General features: G+C 40.8%; 1 protein-coding gene across 5 annotated transcripts in view; it reads left to right on the forward strand.

Moving 5' to 3' along the window:
• Positions 1 to 21,887, forward strand: part of LOC136434791 (glutamate receptor-interacting protein 1-like) — a 90,349-nt gene that overhangs the window by 63,311 nt on the left and 5,151 nt on the right. For 2 of the 5 annotated variants that reach the window (XM_066427846.1, XM_066427848.1), the window contains exons 7-25: positions 442 to 517; positions 3,247 to 3,392; positions 6,010 to 6,157; positions 6,453 to 6,634; positions 9,861 to 9,956; positions 11,618 to 11,758; positions 12,305 to 12,482; positions 13,023 to 13,162; positions 13,583 to 13,660; positions 13,987 to 14,056; positions 14,493 to 14,638; positions 15,650 to 15,673; positions 16,239 to 16,319; positions 16,667 to 16,730; positions 17,000 to 17,154; positions 18,948 to 18,985; positions 19,583 to 19,697; positions 20,157 to 20,398; positions 21,292 to 21,549. In XM_066427846.1, the coding sequence (XP_066283943.1) occupies positions 442 to 517; positions 3,247 to 3,392; positions 6,010 to 6,157; positions 6,453 to 6,634; positions 9,861 to 9,956; positions 11,618 to 11,758; positions 12,305 to 12,482; positions 13,023 to 13,162; positions 13,583 to 13,660; positions 13,987 to 14,056; positions 14,493 to 14,638; positions 15,650 to 15,673; positions 16,239 to 16,319; positions 16,667 to 16,730; positions 17,000 to 17,154; positions 18,948 to 18,985; positions 19,583 to 19,697; positions 20,157 to 20,398; positions 21,292 to 21,549 (2,378 nt within the window). The remainder of the gene's footprint in view (positions 1 to 441; positions 518 to 3,246; positions 3,393 to 6,009; positions 6,158 to 6,452; positions 6,635 to 9,860; positions 9,957 to 11,617; positions 11,759 to 12,304; positions 12,483 to 13,022; positions 13,163 to 13,582; positions 13,661 to 13,986; positions 14,057 to 14,492; positions 14,639 to 15,649; positions 15,674 to 16,238; positions 16,320 to 16,666; positions 16,731 to 16,999; positions 17,155 to 18,947; positions 18,986 to 19,582; positions 19,698 to 20,156; positions 20,399 to 21,291; positions 21,550 to 21,887) is intronic. The other 3 variants (XM_066427847.1, XM_066427850.1, XM_066427851.1) reach the window with 3 other exon arrangements.

The following is a 21,887-nucleotide window of genomic DNA, read 5'->3' on the forward strand; positions in this document are numbered from 1 at the left end:
TGAATGGTGCAGCTAGAAGTTAAGATTTGTGGTGACCTCTACCATCTGCGTTGGCATTCCACAGAGGTCACTCTACAAGCGACTCTTCCTTGAAACAGACTTCATTGTACTTTGACTTCTTCAGTAAGGCTTTATGTCACATTGTTATATTTGCAGGGTTCTCCTCAGACTGTGGAATAATGATGCTGCACCGCTGTACTGGTAGCTCAGCACCGCTATACTGCTTTTCATATTTAGGGCGTTCCTTCCCTATAATCTGACTTCTTTTGCTAGAATTCATGAAAACTCACATAGGGTGCATGGCACCCTTCTACAGCACCGCTATACTCTACTGCTACGTATATTTCTGTGGAGAATACCGGTGTTCGAACTATGTGTCAGGATTTTTGAATGGTGCAGAAGCTTGAGATTTGTGGTGAACTCTGACCCGTTGTGTTGCAGGGGGAGTGGCAGATGAGAGGAGACAGTCGCGGCCGCTGCTGGTGACTAACATCAGACCCGGGGGACCGGCAGACAGGTATGTGAGGCTGGTCATAAATCTGCCTTCTTACGCTTCCTCCTCGTCTTCGGAAGAAGAGTTATAAGACACTTTCATCGTATATCAATCCATGCCTTTTTTAGTTAAATCCTTGCAAGTATTAGAAACAAGGAATGTTGTCTCTACAACATTTTTTTAAGTAGACCTAACACTGTAAACTCAAAGAAATCTGCCTCCTTGCCTTCCGAAGAAGAGTTACAAGACACTTTTATCGTATATCAATCCATGCTTCTTTGTAGAAATTCTTGGTATTAGGAACAAGGAATGTAGTCTTTCCAAACTCAAAGAAATCTTGACATCTTACTTAAGGTTTTCTTGTCTTCCGAAGAATTGTAAGTTACAAGACACTTTTATCGTATATCATTCCATGCTGCTTTAGAGAAATTCTTGCAGGAATGTTGTCTCTCCTATCACTGTAGACTCAAAGGAAATCTGTCATCTTAGGTTTTGTTGATGTCTTTTGAAAAAGAGTTACAAGATTTGTTCATTGTATATCTATCAATCTATGGTTGATTATAGAAATTCTTGCAAGCATTAGGGACAAGGAATTTTGTCTCTCCAAATGCTGTAAACTCTGCCATCTTAGGTTCCTTCTTTCAAAAGAGTTTTGAGACACTTTGATCGTATTATTGATCCATGTTTCATTGTAGAAATTCTTTCAAGTATAACGCTTAAGAAACCAGGAATGCTGTCTCTCCAACACTATAATCTCAAAGACTTGTAAACTTGTAAGAATTACAGTAAATCGGGCAAAATGCTTTTACTTGAGATAAGCCTGAAGGAGCTTGTATGAACGATTGTTTGGACATTTTCCAAAAGCATTTCCTAAGTGCATATAAGATTTCTAACAACTTTATATATATAAAATAATGGTTTGTTCAGGAATTGACACATACAACTTGCAATATTAAAAGACGTTTCAAGCCCTGTTTTTTAATGATATGACCACAAGTTGAACATAGCAATGAAGCATTAGAGGATGACTTTCAAATTAAAATGTGGTGCAGTTTTAAGCTGCCCAACTTCGAAGGCAAGACATGATGTATTTTGCCCGATTATCCCGTATATTTCACAGGATTAAATGGCAATATGGTGCAGTTTCACAGACGGTAAATTTGTTTATCACCGCATCGTGGGAGACATGAAGGTTTTTGTGGTGCGTTTTATGTGCGCAGGAATAACATGTATGTCACCAGCATGCGTTTTACGTGCGGCCGCAATTTTTACAAAGTGCAGGCAATCGATAATGCTCGCTCTGTGTGCGACAGTTGATAAAGAATCAACCCAACTTTGTGTCAGGGCTGTTCTATGGCTTATAGAACTTCAATTTTTCCCTGTAGAATGTGCCATGTGTCGTAACCTTTTTACAGTGAGTGGTGGTGAAGAAAGCGGCATGAGTTGCACACAGTTAAATCCAGTCATCCATTTGATGTCTAGGGACGTCATTTCTTCACCCAGGGTGCAGAAATGACGTTACCAATAAAAATTGACCGAACACAATTTTGCAACAACTTCCACATTTTTCAGTCGACTGCTATTACAGTAGTAGTATTTATTCTATGCCAGGAAAACTGGGATTGTGACTTGAGCCCTTGATTTATGTTTCAGAACATTTTGATTTGATGTTGAATTGTTGATATGATATGTATCATGTCATAAGAGATACACATGTATTTTGATTATAATTATACTACTGTCTACGGATGCTTCTTGCAATGACTCCGCCCCTGATAATGTTGAGTACATGCCAAATTTCATGCTTTTACTGCGGCATAAGATATTTTTTACCAATTGTCTGGACCTGTCCAAATTTGAGAGAATAGTTCAAGATGCTTTGACAGAATTGCGGTTTTCTGAGGTCATGTGGAATGGAATGGACCACTGATATCGGGTCACTCAGTGTTAAGAAGACTTAACAGCTTTCACTAAGGCATTACCGGTGTAACAGACACACAGCAAATTACGCGTGATGGCTTAGGCTGTGCCAATTCAATTTGTTGGCTATGGGATAAAGGAATAATGCTGATCCAGACAATTAACATGAAAACATATTCTGAGGAGAAAGTCTGTACTCTGTACTGAGATATTCGCAGTTGTAAGGTGTTAATATAGTGTCAGTGCAAGGTATCCTCACAGCCCTGTTTTTAGTTTGAACTCTTGCTAAACTTGCTGTCCCAAGTAAAAAATAAATTCGTGTGTCGTTATCTATCCCCATGCCTACAGGTAAGGTAAGGTTTGTTGGCTGTGAAAGGTTTTTACAAGCAACTGTATCTGTATAGTCGGTACAACACACCAGCTCCAGGCATGCGGTACAGCAGCAGCTGGTTACCTTACTCTGAACAACTTCTCACACCAACTGACTTACTTGATCTATGGCAGGTGTCACACCTAACCTTTGCAATTCTAGCTGCAAGCATTGTTTAAAGCTATATAATGAGGATGCCCGTACTGTACTTGGTGACTAGCTCAACCCTACCAAAGCTCCAGGGAAAAATATGACATTTGAACACATTAACCTAGGGTTGATAACTCTGGTACTTGAAGGCATGACTATTTCTTTTTCTGCTCTGAGCTGGTATAAGATACTAAGTAGTCGGTACATGTACGTTCACCAGTCATTTTGTACAAAATATACATCATGCATAGATAGTCTGGACATCTCTCTTCTGCACAAAAAAATCATGCATGCCGTCCTTGTGTCCCCCCAGGGAAGGTACGTTGGCGGTGGGAGATCGACTGTTGGCTATTGACAACATCAGCTTATCAGGGGCCACGCACGCGGAGGCAGTGGCAGCGCTGAAGCAGTGTGGGACGCAGGCCAGCCTTCTGGTGGAATACGATGTGTCAATCATGGGTAGGATACTTCAGTCAATCTATTAATCATTCAATCAATCGTTATTCAAATGAACCAGCAGAATTCATTTGAATTCAATCGAATTTAAATGAATCGAATTCAAATGAACCAGCAGGCGGTACAAGTGTGGTACTGTATCATGTTGATTTTGAACAATGCTTGTATGATTCATGATATCAATTTACAACTTATACAGAAACGTACAAGCACATACATTGAACATACAGTAAAAACTTACACAATCTGGTCTGTGTGGAGAGGTAATCACTATGGATTCTTAATGCTTGTGTCAATGGGAAAGATTATCTAAGGGACGCCAAAAAGTGGTCCTTATTTAGAGCTGGTCACGTGCACAGGTTTGACTTTGTACATGTATCAATGACCAGGTGGTCCTTAAGGATATGTAGAGGTGGTCACTTGTAGAGGTTTGACTTTACATGTATAGGACTCATTTGATCATAAAACCTTTACATCTGGATTTGCCAGCTCTGAAATAAGATGCATACATGCATGAGATTGAATTATCTCCCTGCGTATTGATGTGAGATATAGCAGCCGACAGTTAAACAAGCAGAAAATTGCAGCATTGCCAGACTGTCTGACCTGATGGCAGAAATTTGATGTAATTTAACGATTTCTAGGCATGACTGCTCAGCCAATTTTCTTGTGTAAGCGTTCAAGTCCAACTGCAAAGTTTGGGGCTAGCAGATGTGTTAGAATTAAAGCCCTTCCCACATGGTGCATAGGGTACCATAGCCCTTAAAGCCCTTCCCACATGGTGCATAGAGTACCATAGCGCTTAAAGCCCTTCCCACATGGTGCATAGAGTACCATAGCGCTTAAAGCCCTTCCCACATGGTGCATAGGGTACCATAGCCCTTAAAGCCCTTCCCACATGGTGCATAGGGTACCATAGCCCTTAAAGCCCTTCCCACATGGTGCATAGGGAACCATAGCCCATAAAGCCCTTCCCACATGGTGCATAGGGTACCATAGCCCTTAAAGCCCTTCCCACATGGTGCATAGGGAACCATAGCCCTTAAAGCCCTTCCCACATGGTGCATAGGGTACCATAGCCCTTAAAGCCCTTCCCACATGGTGCATAGGGTACCATAGCCCTTAAAGCCCTTCCCACATGGTGCATAGGGTACCATAGCCCTTAAAGCCCTTCCCACATGGTGCATAGGGTACCATAGCCCTTAAAGCCCTTCCCACATGGTGCATAGGGTACCACAGCCCTTAAAGCCCTTCCCACATGGTGCATAGGGTACCATAGCCCTTAAAGCCCTTCCCACATGGTGCATAGGGTACCACAGCCCTTAAAGCCCTTCCCACATGGTGCATAGGGAACCATAGCCCATAAAGCCCTTCCCACATGGTGCATAGGGTACCATAGCCCATAAAGCCCTTCCCACATGGTGCATAGGGTACCATAGCCCATAAAGCCCTTCCCACATGGTGCATAGGGTACCATAGCCAATAAAGCCCTTCCCACATGGTGCATAGGTAGTCCACTGGTAGTGGTGTGCTTTTAACTATCATACTATTTCCCAGATGCTGAGTGCTGAGCAGAAAAAGCAATATGTGTGTTTTTTAAAGTCTTTGGTATGACTCGACCGGGAATCATACTCACAACCTACTAACTGCAAGGCCAAAACCCACTTGGCCATTTTTCTGGTCTAAGCAGATGTGTGCAACTTTAGTATTTGCTGTGGGCAGTGGGCATTTTTGATTGTCCCAAAGGCTTCCCATGGGAAAATTAAACCGTGGGATAGACTGCGGAACCTAAGTGGTTTTTTACGAGGTGTAGCAAACCAAACAGACTGTCTAAGATTTCAATACATTAAGACGTTGTATGAAGAGGTATGAACTTTGTGAAAGTTTTGCACAAACTGTTTTATTTTTTCATGCCTCTGGATTCATCTGCAGCAGGTAGTATTGGAATTACTATATTTAGAACTAAACCTGACAACATGAAAATTCATTCCTGTATGTATTTTGTATACTTTGAAACCAGCTGGTTCAGAGCTGTAAATACATAAAAGCATGTTTCTATACCGGTATATTCAAGTTAGAGGAAATGAAGAGAGATACTTTCTTTTTGCCAGCTGTCGCCAGACAGTGAATGTTACATTCCATGGGGAAGATTTTATGCAGTAGAACTAAGCAGAAAGTCAGATTACCATTGAAGCAAATTTGTTACTGTAAGCTTTCTGCAGATGCTGTGTAGTATATCCAATTTTACGATGTTGCGATAAATCATATTCATTTGTGATCAGCCACTGAAAAAAGCTGATAAAACACCAACAATAACAGAATTTGATATTGATGCATCATATTATACATCATGATTGTTATTATATTAGTATCATGTTGCTGTTATCATAATTTTTTTTTTTTATCATTAAAAAACACACCAAAAAAAACATACCATACACCCTTATATTAGGTAGATTAGCCCTTACATTGTAGATATATATAGAACTGTATTTATGTACCAGCCATGCTTTGTACCTTGTACAATTGTTGCGCAATAAAGTTATCTTTTTTTGTTATCATATCACATTAGCACCTCAGAAAAGACAGTTTTTGATACATATAAAATTCCATCTTACAGAGGCAGTACAGAATGCCAAGGGTCCTTTGCTGGTAGAAGTGACGAAGGCTCCTGGTGCCAGTCTGGGCATCACCCCTGGTATGGCAGTGGTCAAGAACAGGGAGGCACTCATCATCAAGGAGATCAAGGCCGCGAGCATAGCAGACAGGTCAGGAGACAACCTTTGTTTTACTCCCTATTTCTGCTGTTGTATATTGTAATTGCAATGTAGTGAGAGTGTTGTGAATGGCGAGAGACAAGCTCACCTCAAATACGACTTGATGACTTAGAGGTTGATTCTTGAAACTTAGATGCCAAGTAACATTATAACTTTCTGCAATCCAGTCCAAAAACAAATACAGCATATTTTCCCCACGTTAGGATGAAAGCTCCTTGTCTTTGGATCAAAAATGGATATTCCTCATTTATATTGAACGTTCTATAATCCTACTCCCCTGCTCCAGGTGTGGTGCGTTACACGCGGGCGACCAGTTGTTATCCATAGACGGCACCAGCACGGAACATCTGACTCTGCCCGAGGCTGTGCAGCTGCTGGCCAGTACGGGGGCAGAGGTCAAGCTGGAGATCCTGCCGCTCAGCCACATGAAGTACGCAGGCGCCAGCAACGAAGCCGTCATCAGTAATGGTAAGGTTTTTTTTCGGAACAATGAGATATTGGGCCCAAAAGTCCCCAAAATGAGGCATTTTGAAGTGATGTATACCAAAAACGTTATTCAATTCCTGTGGGGACATGTTCAAGGCACCCTTGTACCAAATTTCAGGTCATTTGGGCTCCTGTGCCCTGAGCCAAAAATATAATTTTTGCCTAAAAATGGCCAAAAAAGACCTCTATAAAAATGTTTTTGATGTCTGTTTTTGGGGGTATTTATTTGCCTTCTTTACCTCATTGCCAAATTTCAGGTCATTTGGCCCAAAAATGATGAAGGTGAATCGATTTAACTGAAATGACAGGAGAAGGAGGAGAAGAAACCTGAGAAAAAACAATATATTTCACACTACCCATACCTATGTTATGGGGAGTGAAATATAACTAGAACTAGAAAGGCAACATTTGCGAGCAAATACAGCATGTTTAGCCATACTCCTCGCCATGCAAAAAATGGACTCTCCCAAAATAACAATGGACCATTCTAAAATACTTGCACTAAAAAAATTAATCACCCCAGTCCAAAATTGAGTCTTCCAGTAGCACCTCAACACAATATGGACCAGTCCACAACCATATCCACTAATTGATTAACAAATACACTTCTGCTAAAAAATGGACTTTTTCATAACCATCCAGCTCAAAATTGAAAGAAATAATTTAAGAATCCTCCCCTTGCAAGAATGGGATATCCCGTGCCATTTCCATGTAAACCAGTCGAAAAATATCCGCTGAAAATTACACTCTTGCGCATAATCAACCCAGTTCAAAATTGAATTAAAAAAGATCAACCCCAGGGAAGAATGAAGTTTTCCATAGTATACATATGCAGATTTGACAGGAGACGAAGGAAATGACCAAAAACAACATATTTGAGTCAATTTAAAGTCACCGAGAGGGTTTTAATATAATATTTGTAATATGTTTGAACTATTTTGATTAAAAGAATGTCTAAGTCACAATAGTTCTAAAGTGTTCAAACAATTAGAATTGAAACTTATAACATGTTTGAACTTATTTCACATACGTTGGAAACATTTCGAACGTAACTACACAAAAATCTCTTTATTTAGAACAGTTTCAAACCATCTATCCAAATGTTTCAATGTTCGAACAATTTGTAACAAAAGATTTTCACAATTGCCCTCATAAACGAAGGTGCTAAGTCCTCCTGTGTGTTTCTGCCTATTTTCGGTGGCCGCGCTAGACCACCAGCGGATTTGTTTTGACGGAGCGTCACCCGCGCGCGACGATGTACACTGTTCGGCACCGCTAATATCCGGCATTTTCCCGCTCCAAAACACTCCACAAGACCCACGTTTTTAGTGTTTTGCCTCTTGTGCAACACGATTCGATTTGCATTACTAACGGGACGAAAATGGTAGAAAAAATTCACCCCGTCCCGGCGTCCGTCCCAAAAACATGAACGACATGAAAATATATTTTCTTACAGATTCAATCACGAAAATCAACAGCATGGGATTCCAAATTTTCGCAACGGCCGACCATTTATCATGGTTGAACTTCCTTCCAAGGCGTGCGATAGATAAACATTCCCGGCACATAATAGTCACTAGTAGCAGACTAACGCAAGCTCATGATGATAATAGGGAGAAAGTTTGTCAGTGAAGTTTGGCCACCAGAGGGTACATTCATTTAACGTTACAAGCTAGCGCAAAGGGGCGAATCATTGACCTTACCGGGGACTGACTCTACTGGCCTAATCATTCCTTTTTTTGCCGAATTCTACGATCCATACGCCCGTACGTAGGACATGTAGGAAGGCCTGGTGGTGGACGCTACACATCACGGGAGACGCGTGTTGGTCCGAGACAGACAGCGGCGTGCTTTCGATCGCGTAGCGGCGACGCACCGCTGCGACAACGTTCGGGACCAAAACGCCTGTCCCCAGTGAGACAATGTGTTTTGCGCGGCATGCCCCGAATCCGTCTACCATTGCTGAATGTAGCCCGATTCATAGAGGTCTATTTTGTAGCATTATTTCATGTACCCCTCAGCGTGAGAATTCCTTGTGCAACACTTCGCGCGCACCGCCTACCACCCGCCTTTGATCATGTATGAAGTCGGCGGCAGAGAGAGATCATCAATCAATTTTGACAGGAGTGTCGCGCCAGTCTGAGGAGAAACGATCTCCCGTGTTGTGTTGAAGAATTTGGAGTTTGAAAATATCTGGAATAACTAATGCTAGAATAAACATTCACAAAATCATTGATTTAACTTGTTTTCTGTTATAAAATTTCCTAAACTGCAATTTAACCACCGAGTTTAAGGGAACATGGTGTTTTCCCGATAATCACGTTAAATGTTTATGTCCGGTCTTTCCTCCTCGTAAGCAAACTTCAAGCTTGGCCAGGTGCAAGGCACTAGGGGTCAATGACCTGTAGGTCATATGTAGTATTGAAAGTGACAGAAGTGGCAAAGATTGTCAAGAAAGCCCAAAATAAATCGTTTTGAATATATGTATGCCAAAAATGGGAATGTAGTCCTTAAAATATTTGTTCAAGCCACATATACAGCAAATTTCAGGTCATTCGGTTGAAATACCAGGGCGCAGGAGGCCAAGATATGCTAAAAATAGCCTAAAAACCTCAATAAAATCACTTTCAAGGTCAATATCAAAGGGAGGAAAAGAACGCACATTGGTTTTTGCCTACATTACCTCTGTACCAAATTTCAGGTCATTTGGTCAAAAAATGACAGAGATGAATCGATTTGAAAATTTGACAGGAGAAGAAGAAGAAGAAGAAGAAGAAACACGAGAGAAAACAATATGTTTAGCCATACTTATGGCTAAACATAATAATAGAAGAAAAGGGCTAGAACCATCTCCTTAGCTGACGAAAATTCCAGTAATGCACATATATATGAGCAAGAAAATGAGCAACAGCACACATACCGTCTCAGTGCTGTCATTTTCCCAACGGGAAATTTTTAAACGCTAGGAAATTACATTCATATTAATGAGTTTCATGGTGAAGAACTTTCATTCATAATGAGTTTCATGGGGAAGAACCATCTCCTTAGCTGACGAAAATTCCAGCAATGCACATGTATATGAGCAAAAAGATGAGCAACAGCACACATACCATCTCAGCGCTGTCATTTGCCCAACGGCACAAATGAAACAGCAGAACACGGGTACAGATTCTAGTATTGATTATAGTATTATGTTCCTTAACTTCAGGTTGTCGAGTGGAGGTTCAGCCCACATCTGCCAGTCTCCAAGCACAGACGAGGGGTGAGGGGAGTTGGAGGGAGAGTGCCCATCACCACTCGGCAGGTAAGGACTGGGCTACATTGTATATGTCAATTATCCACGCAGTATCTACACGAATTCCAGAGATGCTCCTCTTCATTTGTTGGAGAAGAAAAGAGATATATTTTAGTTGGTTCTCTTAGGGCTCTAAAGCATACATGTTCTCTCTTAAGACTCTAAAGCATACATGTTAATGAGTGATGTCACAATCATTAATTTGGGATGCTGTGTACATTTTGGATGCTGTGCCATGATACCAAAATTGAAGATGTCTGAAATTATGTTGAACTTATTATGATTGAACAAACAGTGCATTCCTGCTATCAAGTGTTTCTTACGCTCATTGTGTTTGCACATTTATTATGTAATTGTCTGTAATCATCTTTATACTGTACATTCTTTTTAGTGCTGCTGTTCTTCTTTTTTTCATTCATTCATTCATTGCTGCATACGCATCTCTCCATAGTATTGCTTTCTTTGCCACGCACCTGAAAGGTTGATTCTACCCTCTTCACTGTTGTGTCTCCAGCAATGACTGGGCATTCTAGCTCTATACAAGTGCTTCTTGTTTTATGTGTATTGCCTTCTGATTGTTACCTGTTTTGCTCTTTCTTCTGCTTTCTTTCTTTCCTTCTTTCTTTCCTGTGCTGCAGCCTCCCACCATGTCTATGTCAATGTGTCCCAAATCCCTCGTATCGTGGACACTCCTCCCGCCCTCCCTCCCAAGAAACGAAAGCCGCGGACATCAACTTCCAAATCGGGTACTACCACTACCTCTTCCTCGTCCAGTTCCACTCTAGACACGTCTTTCAAGCAAAGGTCGAACAGTGAATCTATGCTTAGTGACGGTAAAGACTGTGTCATTGTTTCGCTTTGGCCCTGTGTAAGGCTGACCTCACTCACAAATGCTGGCTACACCTGCACTGCTCACCCCAATGAGGAAGTGTTTTATGAAACAAAACATTTTTTATTCTTTGCTCTTTTTCATCTTTTGTCGTTTTCTCCTATTACATGCACAAGTTTCTCTGAACTGTATGAGCTTTCACAAGGCTGTCACAAAGATCACGCACAGGGCTTATCTGACATCAGAATAATCTACAGCTTATTGATTTTTCAAAGACGGTTGATATTATGATTATTGACAATGGTGTGACATGAAATGTTTGCCATATCATCTGACAAAAAGCTTGTTGTACAGCTATGGTGCCCCCAAATCAGCTGTGCTGCCTGAGCTTACACAAGTGTTGTCTTGTTGCAACTCTGATGAAACTAATTTTCTTTTTTAAACTTTGAGTCCCATTCGCTCACAAATTTAAACACTGTCGTTGCCATCTCAGCCTTGCCAGTCAAATATCTACCATCTCTTCTGCCAAAAAGCTGTGCTTTCTGGGCTTCCACTAGCTTAAGTATCGTATGTTGCAACTTTGATGAAACGAAATTTTCAATTTTAAGTACCACTATACAGCTTACTCACAAACTTAGCCACTGTTGGTGCCATTTCAACCTTGCCAATCAAATGTTTACCTTCTCATCTGCCATAAAGCATTTTGTACAGCTGTGCTATCTGGGCTTCTACAAGTATATTGTCTTGTTTCAACTCTGATAAAGATGAAATTTTCAATTTTGAGTACTACTGTACATGTACAGCTCACTCACAAACTTAGCCACTGCCGGTGCCATTCCAGCCTTGCCGATCGCCTACCCGATGGACTCGCCCACCTCCCCCAGCGTGTCCAGCATCCACACCGGCACGATCAGCCGCGCGTCGCTCGCTCGCAGGAGCAACAGGAGACCCCCCAGGAGGAACAGGCTCAACTCGTCCGCAAGTAAGGAGGGATTTATTTTTTTCTATAACATATAAGAAGCGGGCTGTAGGATGTTTGGGAACTGAGAGAGTTTGGTAAGTCAACAATGACATACAATGTAAGTACTACATGTACGTTGATGAAGATAAGACCTCTAGGAAAACAATATTTACAGATAATGCAGACAATCTCTGCAACTGGATAAGATTTGGAGATTACTTCAGTTAATTCTAGTGTCGCTGAAGATGGATGTCACTCAAAATCTCTGTATCTTATCCAGTTGCATTGCTGAGATTGAGTTGTCTGTAATATGTACATGTAATGTGCAAAAGCTGTATGATGATGATCCACTGTATTCTGCAGCTCAGGTAGTTGTAGAAACAACCTCTGGTTGTAAAAGTTGTATACTTGTAAGTATAAATGATAAATGTAGTTTAACTGATTTAATACATGGATATGTGTGTTGATAGATTTGAAAATGAGAGAAGATATTCTAAACACATTTTATGCTACTCCTTTATTGTCATTAAACCCTATAGCATAACCTCTCCTGTGTTTTTCCCCCAGTGTCTGTGTCGTCGAGCCATGCTCCCCAGCAGGTTGTACGAGGTGAGATTGTGGAAGTTCAGGTCCACCCCGACCCCTCCGGCCTGGGGTTCAGCCTGCAGGGCGGAGTCTTCGCTACAGAGACGCTAACGTCACCTCCCGTCATCGGCTTCATCGATCCTGATGGACCTGCTGACAGGTATGTACATTGTAGCGATACAGATATGTTAAGGACAAGATCTAGACTACATTTGTTGAGAATTATTAGCTTTGGTGGAGGTACTAAAAAATACAGGATTTGTGTTTACTAACTTTGTTGATGTGGACATCACAGCACAATGTTAAAATTGTTTTCATGCACAGTCACAGTGTTTGTACATGTATTTCAAACCATGTCTTGTGTTGAGGAATTTCAAAGCAATTGAATAGGATGAATTAGCTGAAAGGCATGTCGGTAACTTTAACCAATAGGCAATACACAGAATCATGAACAGAGATCCATTACCTGTTTCATGTGTATTTTGCTTGAGAAAGACATACATTGTACATGTATTTAGAAGAAGCTTCAAGACAAACTTTGCTTTCACTAATGCAGACTGATGATCAATGTGCTTAAGCTAGTATTTTATGGGTATCAGCATTGGTTCATACATACCTGTGTTTTATATTATTATAATAAGGCTGATCTATGCATGTCCAGATGTTTTAATGTAAAAATGTTTCTTGTTTACTCCCTCAGGACGGGGATCCTGCAGGTAGGCGATCGGGTGCTGTCCATCAATGGGATGTCCACAGAGGAGCTGACCCTGGAGGAGGCTAACCAGCTCCTGAGGGAGTCGGGACTCAAGTGTGTCCTGGAAGTGGAGTTTGATGTAGCTGGTAAGCTGAACTATATCTTTAGATTGAGTAATGGATGTAAAAAAAGGTGAAAAATAGAAAAAAATGATTGCTAGTACTGCAGCTACACTTTCCATGAAATGATAGGATACAGAATTCGGGAACTTCTGAGACATCAACTTGATTTTCGTGAATATGCAGCTTGGCTTATTCAATGATTTTTTGCAGTAATACTGTAGTAATATCTAGTTACTGTATTTGATTATACTGCTGCTGGGGCCCTGACATGGTTGAGCAGCAGTGAGAGAATTTTTTTCTGAAACACGCTGTTTATTCTGTATTCTTCAATGAATAGAACACAATATACTTTGTATGTCATGATCAGATTCCATCTTGTGGAGTAAACTTTATCATTGACAAGCGAATACAACTGTTTGAAGGATATTCCTTTTGTACTATTAGAATCTGTGGTGCCCAGCAGTGGAACGTTTAATATCAAGCTTCCCAAGAGAGCAGGTGGTCTGGGGATCACCATCAATTGTAAGTTCATCCTCAGCTATTTTAATTGCAGACCTTACACACAAGGGGTATGAAAGTAATGAGTCCTTTAAATGACTAACATATGCGTTGTGTAAGATTAATTTTTAAAGGGAAATTCATTGAAATGATACTTACAGCATTGAGATTATTGCAGTTTTAGTTTTTTAAAGAGTGTTTTTTTTAATATGGAAGTGTTCTTCAAATTTTTAGGTAAGACATTTGTTTGCCATACATATACATTAAGCAAGACAGTAAATGTACATGTAAGGACCTGTAACCTCTTTTAAGCCCCTAACTGATGGAAGCTGTACTTTTTGTTTTCTCAGCTCCCAGCACCAGGAAACAGGGAGAACCACTTCTCATCTCTGACATCAAGAAGGGAAGTGTGGCACACAGGTAAGTAGCTAGCAGGGTCACTCAAATGTTCTTTATATTTTTGTGATCTCTATACGTTTTATGTTGATAAAGGCCTTCTCCTTTAGAGGAAAAAGTGTATTTGGGGCTACTCTAGTAGTATTCTTTCTAAATGTTGCTACATGACTGTAGATTGCAAGAATGTCAACCCTATGCGGGAGACCCTTGGCTAGAGATGGCTCTCTCTTACTCTTAGTGTTTCTTTTTTGTTTAATCCTATTGCCCTTTTCTTTGTTCTGCATGTATCTAGTAAATCACCTTTAGGCCAGTTGTGTACTGTAGGAACAAGCTGCGTAAGACCTTACTGATAGGTTTAATCTACTTACATTGGGATGGACCCCTTCTTGTTGTTGGAAAATAACTGTGAAATTACACAATCCTATGTAATCCTGATGTTTTGACTGGTTGTGTTGTTCAGGACCGGTACTCTGGCTCCTGGAGACAAACTCCTGGCCATCGACAACATCCGCCTGGATAACTGCTCCATGGAGGACGCAGCACAGATCCTGGCACAGTGTGATGAAATAGTGAAGCTCAGGATACGCAAAGATGAGCTGTACTCAGGTATCAGTTGTCGCATTTTCATACACAATGTATGTATGTTTCATACTGCATGTACTTGAAATTTACTGTGTTTTCCAAGGGGGCATACGATGTTAAGTTAGATATATAAAAGAAAAACTGTGGAAATACAGAAAGAAGCTTTACCTTTTTTTCTTCAAATTCTGTTTTTAGCGTGCATAAATATATCTCATTGTTTAATAGACCAACTTATGCACTCTCAAAATCAACTCTAACTGTATAGCCAGTATATCTGCCTTTCGGAGTAACACATCAGTTTTACTGAAAAGCTTCATCTAAACATGTCATGATTCATCGCTACTCTCAAACTAGGAATGGTACATCACCTGTTTTGAATTAAGGTCATATAAACACTGAAGGCCTGTAGTTCTGAAAAAGTAGGTAAATGGAGGATCTCAGCTCTTGTAAAGCTCTTAACCCCCTTTTCAGCAGGAAAGGCAAAGTGCATTTTACTTTCTCAAATATCATTCACAACAAACTCTATGGATTATTCCTAGACTAAACAACAGACGGTGCCAAACTAGGCATCCAGTTTTAACACTTGTGGCGGTTCCAATACTGATGTTTACAAGTACATTGTATGCAGGGCTTTCTTCAGCTCTAGATTTTTTGTCCATCTTATCAATTTTACAGAACCAGCACTGAAAGAGTAATCTAGGGGGTACTGGGGCATGCTCCCCCTTTAAATTTTGAACTTCTTGATTCTCTGAAACACTATTTGAAACATTTTGAGGGTCAAATTTCAAATCGCGTCCTCTTAACTGTCTGGACGTTTTGTGGCACTGCTGATGACGTCATGAAATTATCTTGAAGTTTCAAGTTAAGGGGTAAAGGATGGTTCAAATTTTTTGTCCATCCCAACAGCTAAATGCCGCCCAGGGACAGACGGCAGGTGCTGGAGAGAGTAGTGATGTTTATGTGTACATGTAAAGCATTGTCTGTCCTGGTTAATTGACTTGAGTTGTTTGTCCCCATGCTGCATGGCAACTGCAGTGTCCTTCTGTAGTGCAGAACCAGGTAGGATAGAACTATTCCTCCCTCTGCTGAGCATCTCTGGGCCTTGGACATCCGCTTCATCATTTTGGCTGAAACTGATTTCTAATCAAAGCTTGCCATTTTGTTTTTGCCTTTATTTACACTCAAAATTGCTCTATTCAGCCACCAGAGCTGCCTTTTGCTATTGGCTTTCCTATGCTGTTTTATCAATTTTTTTCAAGTGATAATGGGAATGCTTATTCTGAAAATTCTAAAAAATCTTGTCGAACATCAGCAAAAGATACAATGTCATGGAAAGAAGAAGCAGCACAAGAAGAATGATACATGTAGTGTCTGTCTCAAAGTCATGGAAAGTCATGAACTTAAAGGCACACTGAAGGAAAAGCTTGATCTTGAAGAAAATGTTTAGCAAAGGTTCACTTCAGGCTGACACAGTCACATAAAAAGCCCAGTAGTACATGTAGTAACTGAATCATGTGCAAACCTTGCCCAGTACTTATTTCTGTTACACGTGTATAGGATATTCACTATTAAGAGCTTTTACTTGTACTATAATTGATACCATTGAATCTTCGTGTCCCTCCAGAGGAGCATGATGTGAGTGGAGCGATCTGCTACTCAGTGGAGCTGGTCAGACACGGTGGACCGTTGGGCATCACTATTTCAGGTAAGCTTATGACTCTCTGCTTGCATACACTATTTCTTTTGCAATATTGGATACATGAGTGGCCCCACAGTAGAGGGAATGATAACATGTCAGTAGAGACATGTTTTGCATTTTTGGTTGTTGACATTCACCAAAGCATTAAGTTTGGCGTCTTGTTTTTCACCTGTACATGTTTCTAAAGTAGAAATTGATGCAACGACTTACTAAATGTAGGAAGAAAAGTGTTAGTCTCCTACTGATGCTGTCAGGCATGAAACTTGCAACTGTACAGTCTGTGGCAAATTATATGTATGTAGGTAATTTACGTGCAGTGATGCTGATATTGGCTATACCATTTTGTTACTTAGGCACAGAAGAGCCGTTCGACCCTGTCACAGTGTCTGGGCTGACAGATGGAGGATTGGCGCAAAGGTAGAGGCTGATTTTTTATTTACTTATTTTTTTAACATCCTTATTTTGATTAATACCAACATCATAGGAGGCAAGAATATCAACAGCATTAACAGCCAGTCATTGAGTGGGAAACGTCAAATTTAGATTATATTGTTGTGTGAATGCTGTTGAATGTCAAGTCTACCCAATTACAGTTAAACTTGTAAATATAACTATTGAGTGGATATCCTTATTATGTTAAAATTTGAAAAAAAAGTACTATAATGATTGTTCTGGTGATCTTTTAGGACTGGAGCCATCCATGTAGGAGACCGTATCCTGGCTATTAACAGCCAGTCATTGCGAGGGAAACGCCTGAGTGAGGCCATCCAGCTTCTCCAGTCGGCTGGAGACACCGTTACTCTGAAAATCAGCAGACAGGAGGGTAGGCAGACATCGCTAGGTAACTCAGAACATGTCCGCTCCCTCTCTTTGCTGGCTACCTGACTGTACCTGGGTTAAGGTCTCATTCATAAGTTTTTTCTCCCCATAGACTTACATGTTTTGGGTCTGCATTCTTAAGGGTATCCACTTGGAGTAATACATGAATGAGACCTTATACTAGTTTTCTACAGTCTCTGTCACAGACCATCCGGCATTGAGGCCTATATCCATTTGAAAACATGAGGACCTGGTGGTGTTCCTAACACTTTTGTCCCCCTTTCTCTTACATTTGAGTTGTCCTCTACCCATGTTTTGAATGATTTTTAACCTATCATCACCCCTTTGAAGTTTTCAAGTGGAAGATTCCCAAGACAGGAAGCTGAATTTGTTCCAAGTCAGGCATCTAGCATTGAGAAACAGTAATGTTAAATGTTTTGTGGGGTGACGTTATACTATATTGTTGGTTCATGATTCATTTTGAATTCATTTCTTAGTTTCAGTGCTGTCAGTGATATTCATATTTCATTATCACAATTCATTTCAAATGGAAAGGAATTAAAAAAGCTTGTCTAACTTATCAACGGAAAATGTCCTGTTAGCAAATAATCTGCTTGTGAATGCTGTTAGCAAATAATCTGCTTGTGAATGCCAAATTGAATGTGTGCTTCATATCGGTTTACGTTGTTAGGGTACGTGTATGAGTAGCACATGTTGTACCGGTATTTCACATGGAAACCATGCATCAGAAGAAAGTTACAGATAACATAGAGGCATACAACCGTTTGTTGACTAACAGAAAAAGGAGCAAGGCAATCTTAACCTGACCCAGTTTTTAATACAGAACCATCAATAGATCATTTGCCTTACATTGGAAAATTTGACAGAAAATACTCTGAAGTATCCTTCGGAACTATTTGTTGGGCCCTCATGAAGTCAGTGCTCTCCGATTTAACGTTAGACATATTAGACCCATGCCTTATACCTTGTTTAGTGCAGAGGATCTATAAGGGTTTCTCAGTGACTCCTTTTTGTTGTTCCTCAGACCTGTAGTCCCCCCCTGGACTCTCAGGAAGATACATGGTAACGTGGAAGTGTACATAAAAGCTGTAGGTTGCTTCCAACTCTAACTTGCCACTGTGCAGCACTGAAACTTGCCTCTCTGTCAAGCTTCCACCAACAGAATGCCTGCATGTGACTTAGGAATGTGTAGAAAGGACAAAATCAGACATGACAATCAGAACTACTTTAACTGCATCAGTTTTTTTTTTTAGAAAATGGCCACAGTAATTTTGCAGACATCCAAACATTAGTGCTGGGTGACCTTCCTCAAAGTGTTCATGACATCAACTTACAACATTTTCTTAGCATCTCTAACAAGGATAGTATCATTCAATGAACATAACTGTTGACATCAAATAAACACCGTTCTGATGGTATTAACCACTAAGAAAGCATACTTGTTGACGCCAGGTAATTAGATTAATTAAATGTTGACCATACCTGTGATGGCATATTTGGTGTTGACGGTTATGTCCATTGAATGACACTATCCTTGCTAGAGACATTGAGAAAAATGCTGTGTTTTGTGGGGTTTCATGAACACTTTTAATACAAGTAGGAATGCTTCTGTGTAGTTAGTCATTTAACGAGAAATGCAAGAATCTGACCTCTACTGATTCCTAATGTTATGTTGTGATCTGTTTGTAGGATGTACAACATTGTTTTGTGTGTTTACTTATACAATTTGTGCATCCAATGTTTGTGTTCTTTCTTCAGAGTATTTGAATTCAATGGTCTCATTTTACATTGCAGATAAGTTTGTGGTAGATGGACCCAAGTCAGATCAGGAGGTAAGAATCCAGTGATTAAGATTATTTCTACTCTAGAATAGACCTGGTACATTTGTACATGTACAATGTAGGTAGATCTATGTCTCTTGAGATTTAAGATTATTAGAAAGTTAAAGTTTCCAAATGTCAAAGTTTCCTGCCCCTCCATTGCTAGTTTTTAGGGTCTGAATCTGAATTTGTTATTCTGCATAACACCCCAGCTTGGCAGGCACGCAGTGGCGGCTGGCTCTAACACACCAAATGATTTGTCACACCTAAGCCATTCATATCTAACCCTAACACTGACTGCCATTTGAAGCTATATGATATGACATCAACTCTCTGCCGGGTACCCTTAGACTGTTTAAAAAAGTTGTTATCAAGGCCATCTCAATAATGTCTTGAACACTTACAATGTAGATATCTGAAGTGTGCACATCTCTGGGATTACTGATGCTGCATTAGTAGATTTCTGGCGTTCACTGCCGGGTATTTTTAATGACCCGGTATTAGACACCAGGCGGAATTATTGAGTTGACGTTACATGTGAGTTATTCAACAGTCATGAATGATGTGAGTCTGCCATGTCTACATTGATTGATTGATTGATGTCTGCAGAATGACAGCATTGGAAAGGAAGAGAGCCAGACGAAGAGGGTGCCCCTTCAACATACCCCAGTCCCCAGTGTGGATAGTGCAGTGGAATCATGGGATGGCTCAGCCTTGGAACCAGGTAAAGCATTTGACACTTGTAAAAGGTGAAATGTTTACAATGGTTTTATGTTTGTGTTTTTCACAGTGGCCTCTTCACAGTGAAATTAAAACTGCCGCAAACATTTCTCCTTTTACAGTAAAACCCAGCGAACTTAAAACCACTGCGAACATCTCCCCTTTTACAGTAATTTACCATCTGTAGTTTCGGGTATAACATCATTAGTGTCTATTGTTCCCTGTCTAGTGTGGGTTGGATACATATTTACATTGTACATGTAGTTGATGTAGTTGATGGTGTCAACTAGGTCTACATGTGCATAGTAACGGATTTCCATCTACATGTATATCTACTTGTATATCTATCTCTACCATTTGTTTTGGCTCTTGTATTCTTCACAAAGTTTATGATAGATGGGTTAAGATAGGTTAATGTTTTAAAGTTTAAACGTTTCCTGTTCATTTTCTGTTGTGTATGTAGGCAACCCTGAGGGAAACTCGCAGCACCCCCATTCAGGAATGGTTGTGACCGCCCAGGTGCACCACCACGACAACCAGACCAATCACATGACAGAAAGGCACACCCAGAGGAGGGACTCTACCAAGGGGGACAGGAGGATGGGGGAGAGGCTGCACGACGAGTGGGACGCCCAATCCCACAGCTACAAGAGCAGCAGTGACATCCTGGACAATCCACAGCTGGACGAGTATGGTCTGGTACAGGTACAGTTCCCTTGTTTACTACTAAACTCTATTGACTGCTTGGATGTGTGTCGTTGTGTGGTGTGACTTGTACATTGAATGGGTTAGAACTGCATCTTGTTGCATGTGTGTCATTGTGCGGTGTGGTTTTGTCGTTTTTGCATGATGCATACTTATGCTGATAACTGTATAGGGCTAAAGCTGTCGCTTTGCTTTGGTCAGAATTTTTTCTGTAACTGAACTACATTGTATACATGTGTTGCCAATGCCTGGGATAGGCATGGATTGTTTACAAACTCAAACCGTAATACTTCAGATGAAGCATGGTGCTTTTGCAATAGTCTATGGTATAGTCTTTAATTTCCATACATGTACATTGTGTAGTTCTAATGCTCTCATGTGACCTTTACTGGATAATAATAAGTTTATTGCCAATTCCTGCCCGAAGGCTAATTGCAAATAACATAGATAAAAGAACAGGGTACACAATACATGTAGGTATGAAAGCGGCTAAACTAGATTATAAAAAAAGAAATTGTCTTTAATGTGGATGTAGATGGCATTTTTGTGAGCCATCCTCCCTTCTTAGCGAGCAATATTACAAAACAGTTAAAATTGCCCCAAAAGACCACTCATCAGGGTACTGATAAAATCTGGTCTATGGGACTGGTGGTCACTATAGACAGAATTTGTAACGATTCTGTCAGTGGGAAAATAATCCAAGGGACCACCAGAAAGTGGTCACATTGACCAGATGGTAGAGGTGGTCACTTGTACAGGTTTGGCTGTAGCTTACTACATTTTATACTTTAGTGTCGGACATCTTGTGGTTGACAAGTTAAGACAAAGTTTAAGTACAATCCAGGTCAAAAAGTCGGAGCTAAATCCCAGCGTCACTCTCCCTCTCCATCTAGGCACTTGAGGACCTGGAAACCTGCGGTCACTCCGAACTGATGCGTCAGATTGAGCAGACCATCGGCCCCAGCAGTAACCACGCGCACACGCTGAACTGCCGCCCCAGGCCAAACCAGTCCGTCATCAGCTACAGCGACAGCCACAGCATGACCCTCCCGGGGTCCAACAGGGGCCAGACCCCCACCCTCCCCTCCAGCAAGAAGATCCAGGATCAGATGAGTCTCATCTTCTCACCCACACCTATTGAGATTCAGAAGGTACGAATGACGTTATGATAGCTAAAACTCTAAACAACTTGTGTGATTTAGAAAATTCAGTAATGTGTCAGATTTCATGAGCATGTCAGTGATTGTGGTGAAAATCCTTGACTGAAGATATGTAGTATTACAAGAAACTAACACACTTATTGAGAAGAGTAGGGCTTACCTGGTGTGCTTGGCTGAAAATGCAAACTGTAGAAAAGCCTGGAGGCCTGCCCGCCTTAGCCTGGTTCCTCATCCCCCCTACTTTGCCCCTCGGGGGGTTATTTGGGGGTTATCGAAGTTGAAGTTGAAAAGCTGCATCCCACCACTTCTAGTTACTGATGGAAAAGCAT

This window comes from Branchiostoma lanceolatum, chromosome 5, assembly GCF_035083965.1.
Source record: "Branchiostoma lanceolatum isolate klBraLanc5 chromosome 5, klBraLanc5.hap2, whole genome shotgun sequence".
Classification (NCBI taxonomy): domain Eukaryota; kingdom Metazoa; phylum Chordata; class Leptocardii; order Amphioxiformes; family Branchiostomatidae; genus Branchiostoma; species Branchiostoma lanceolatum.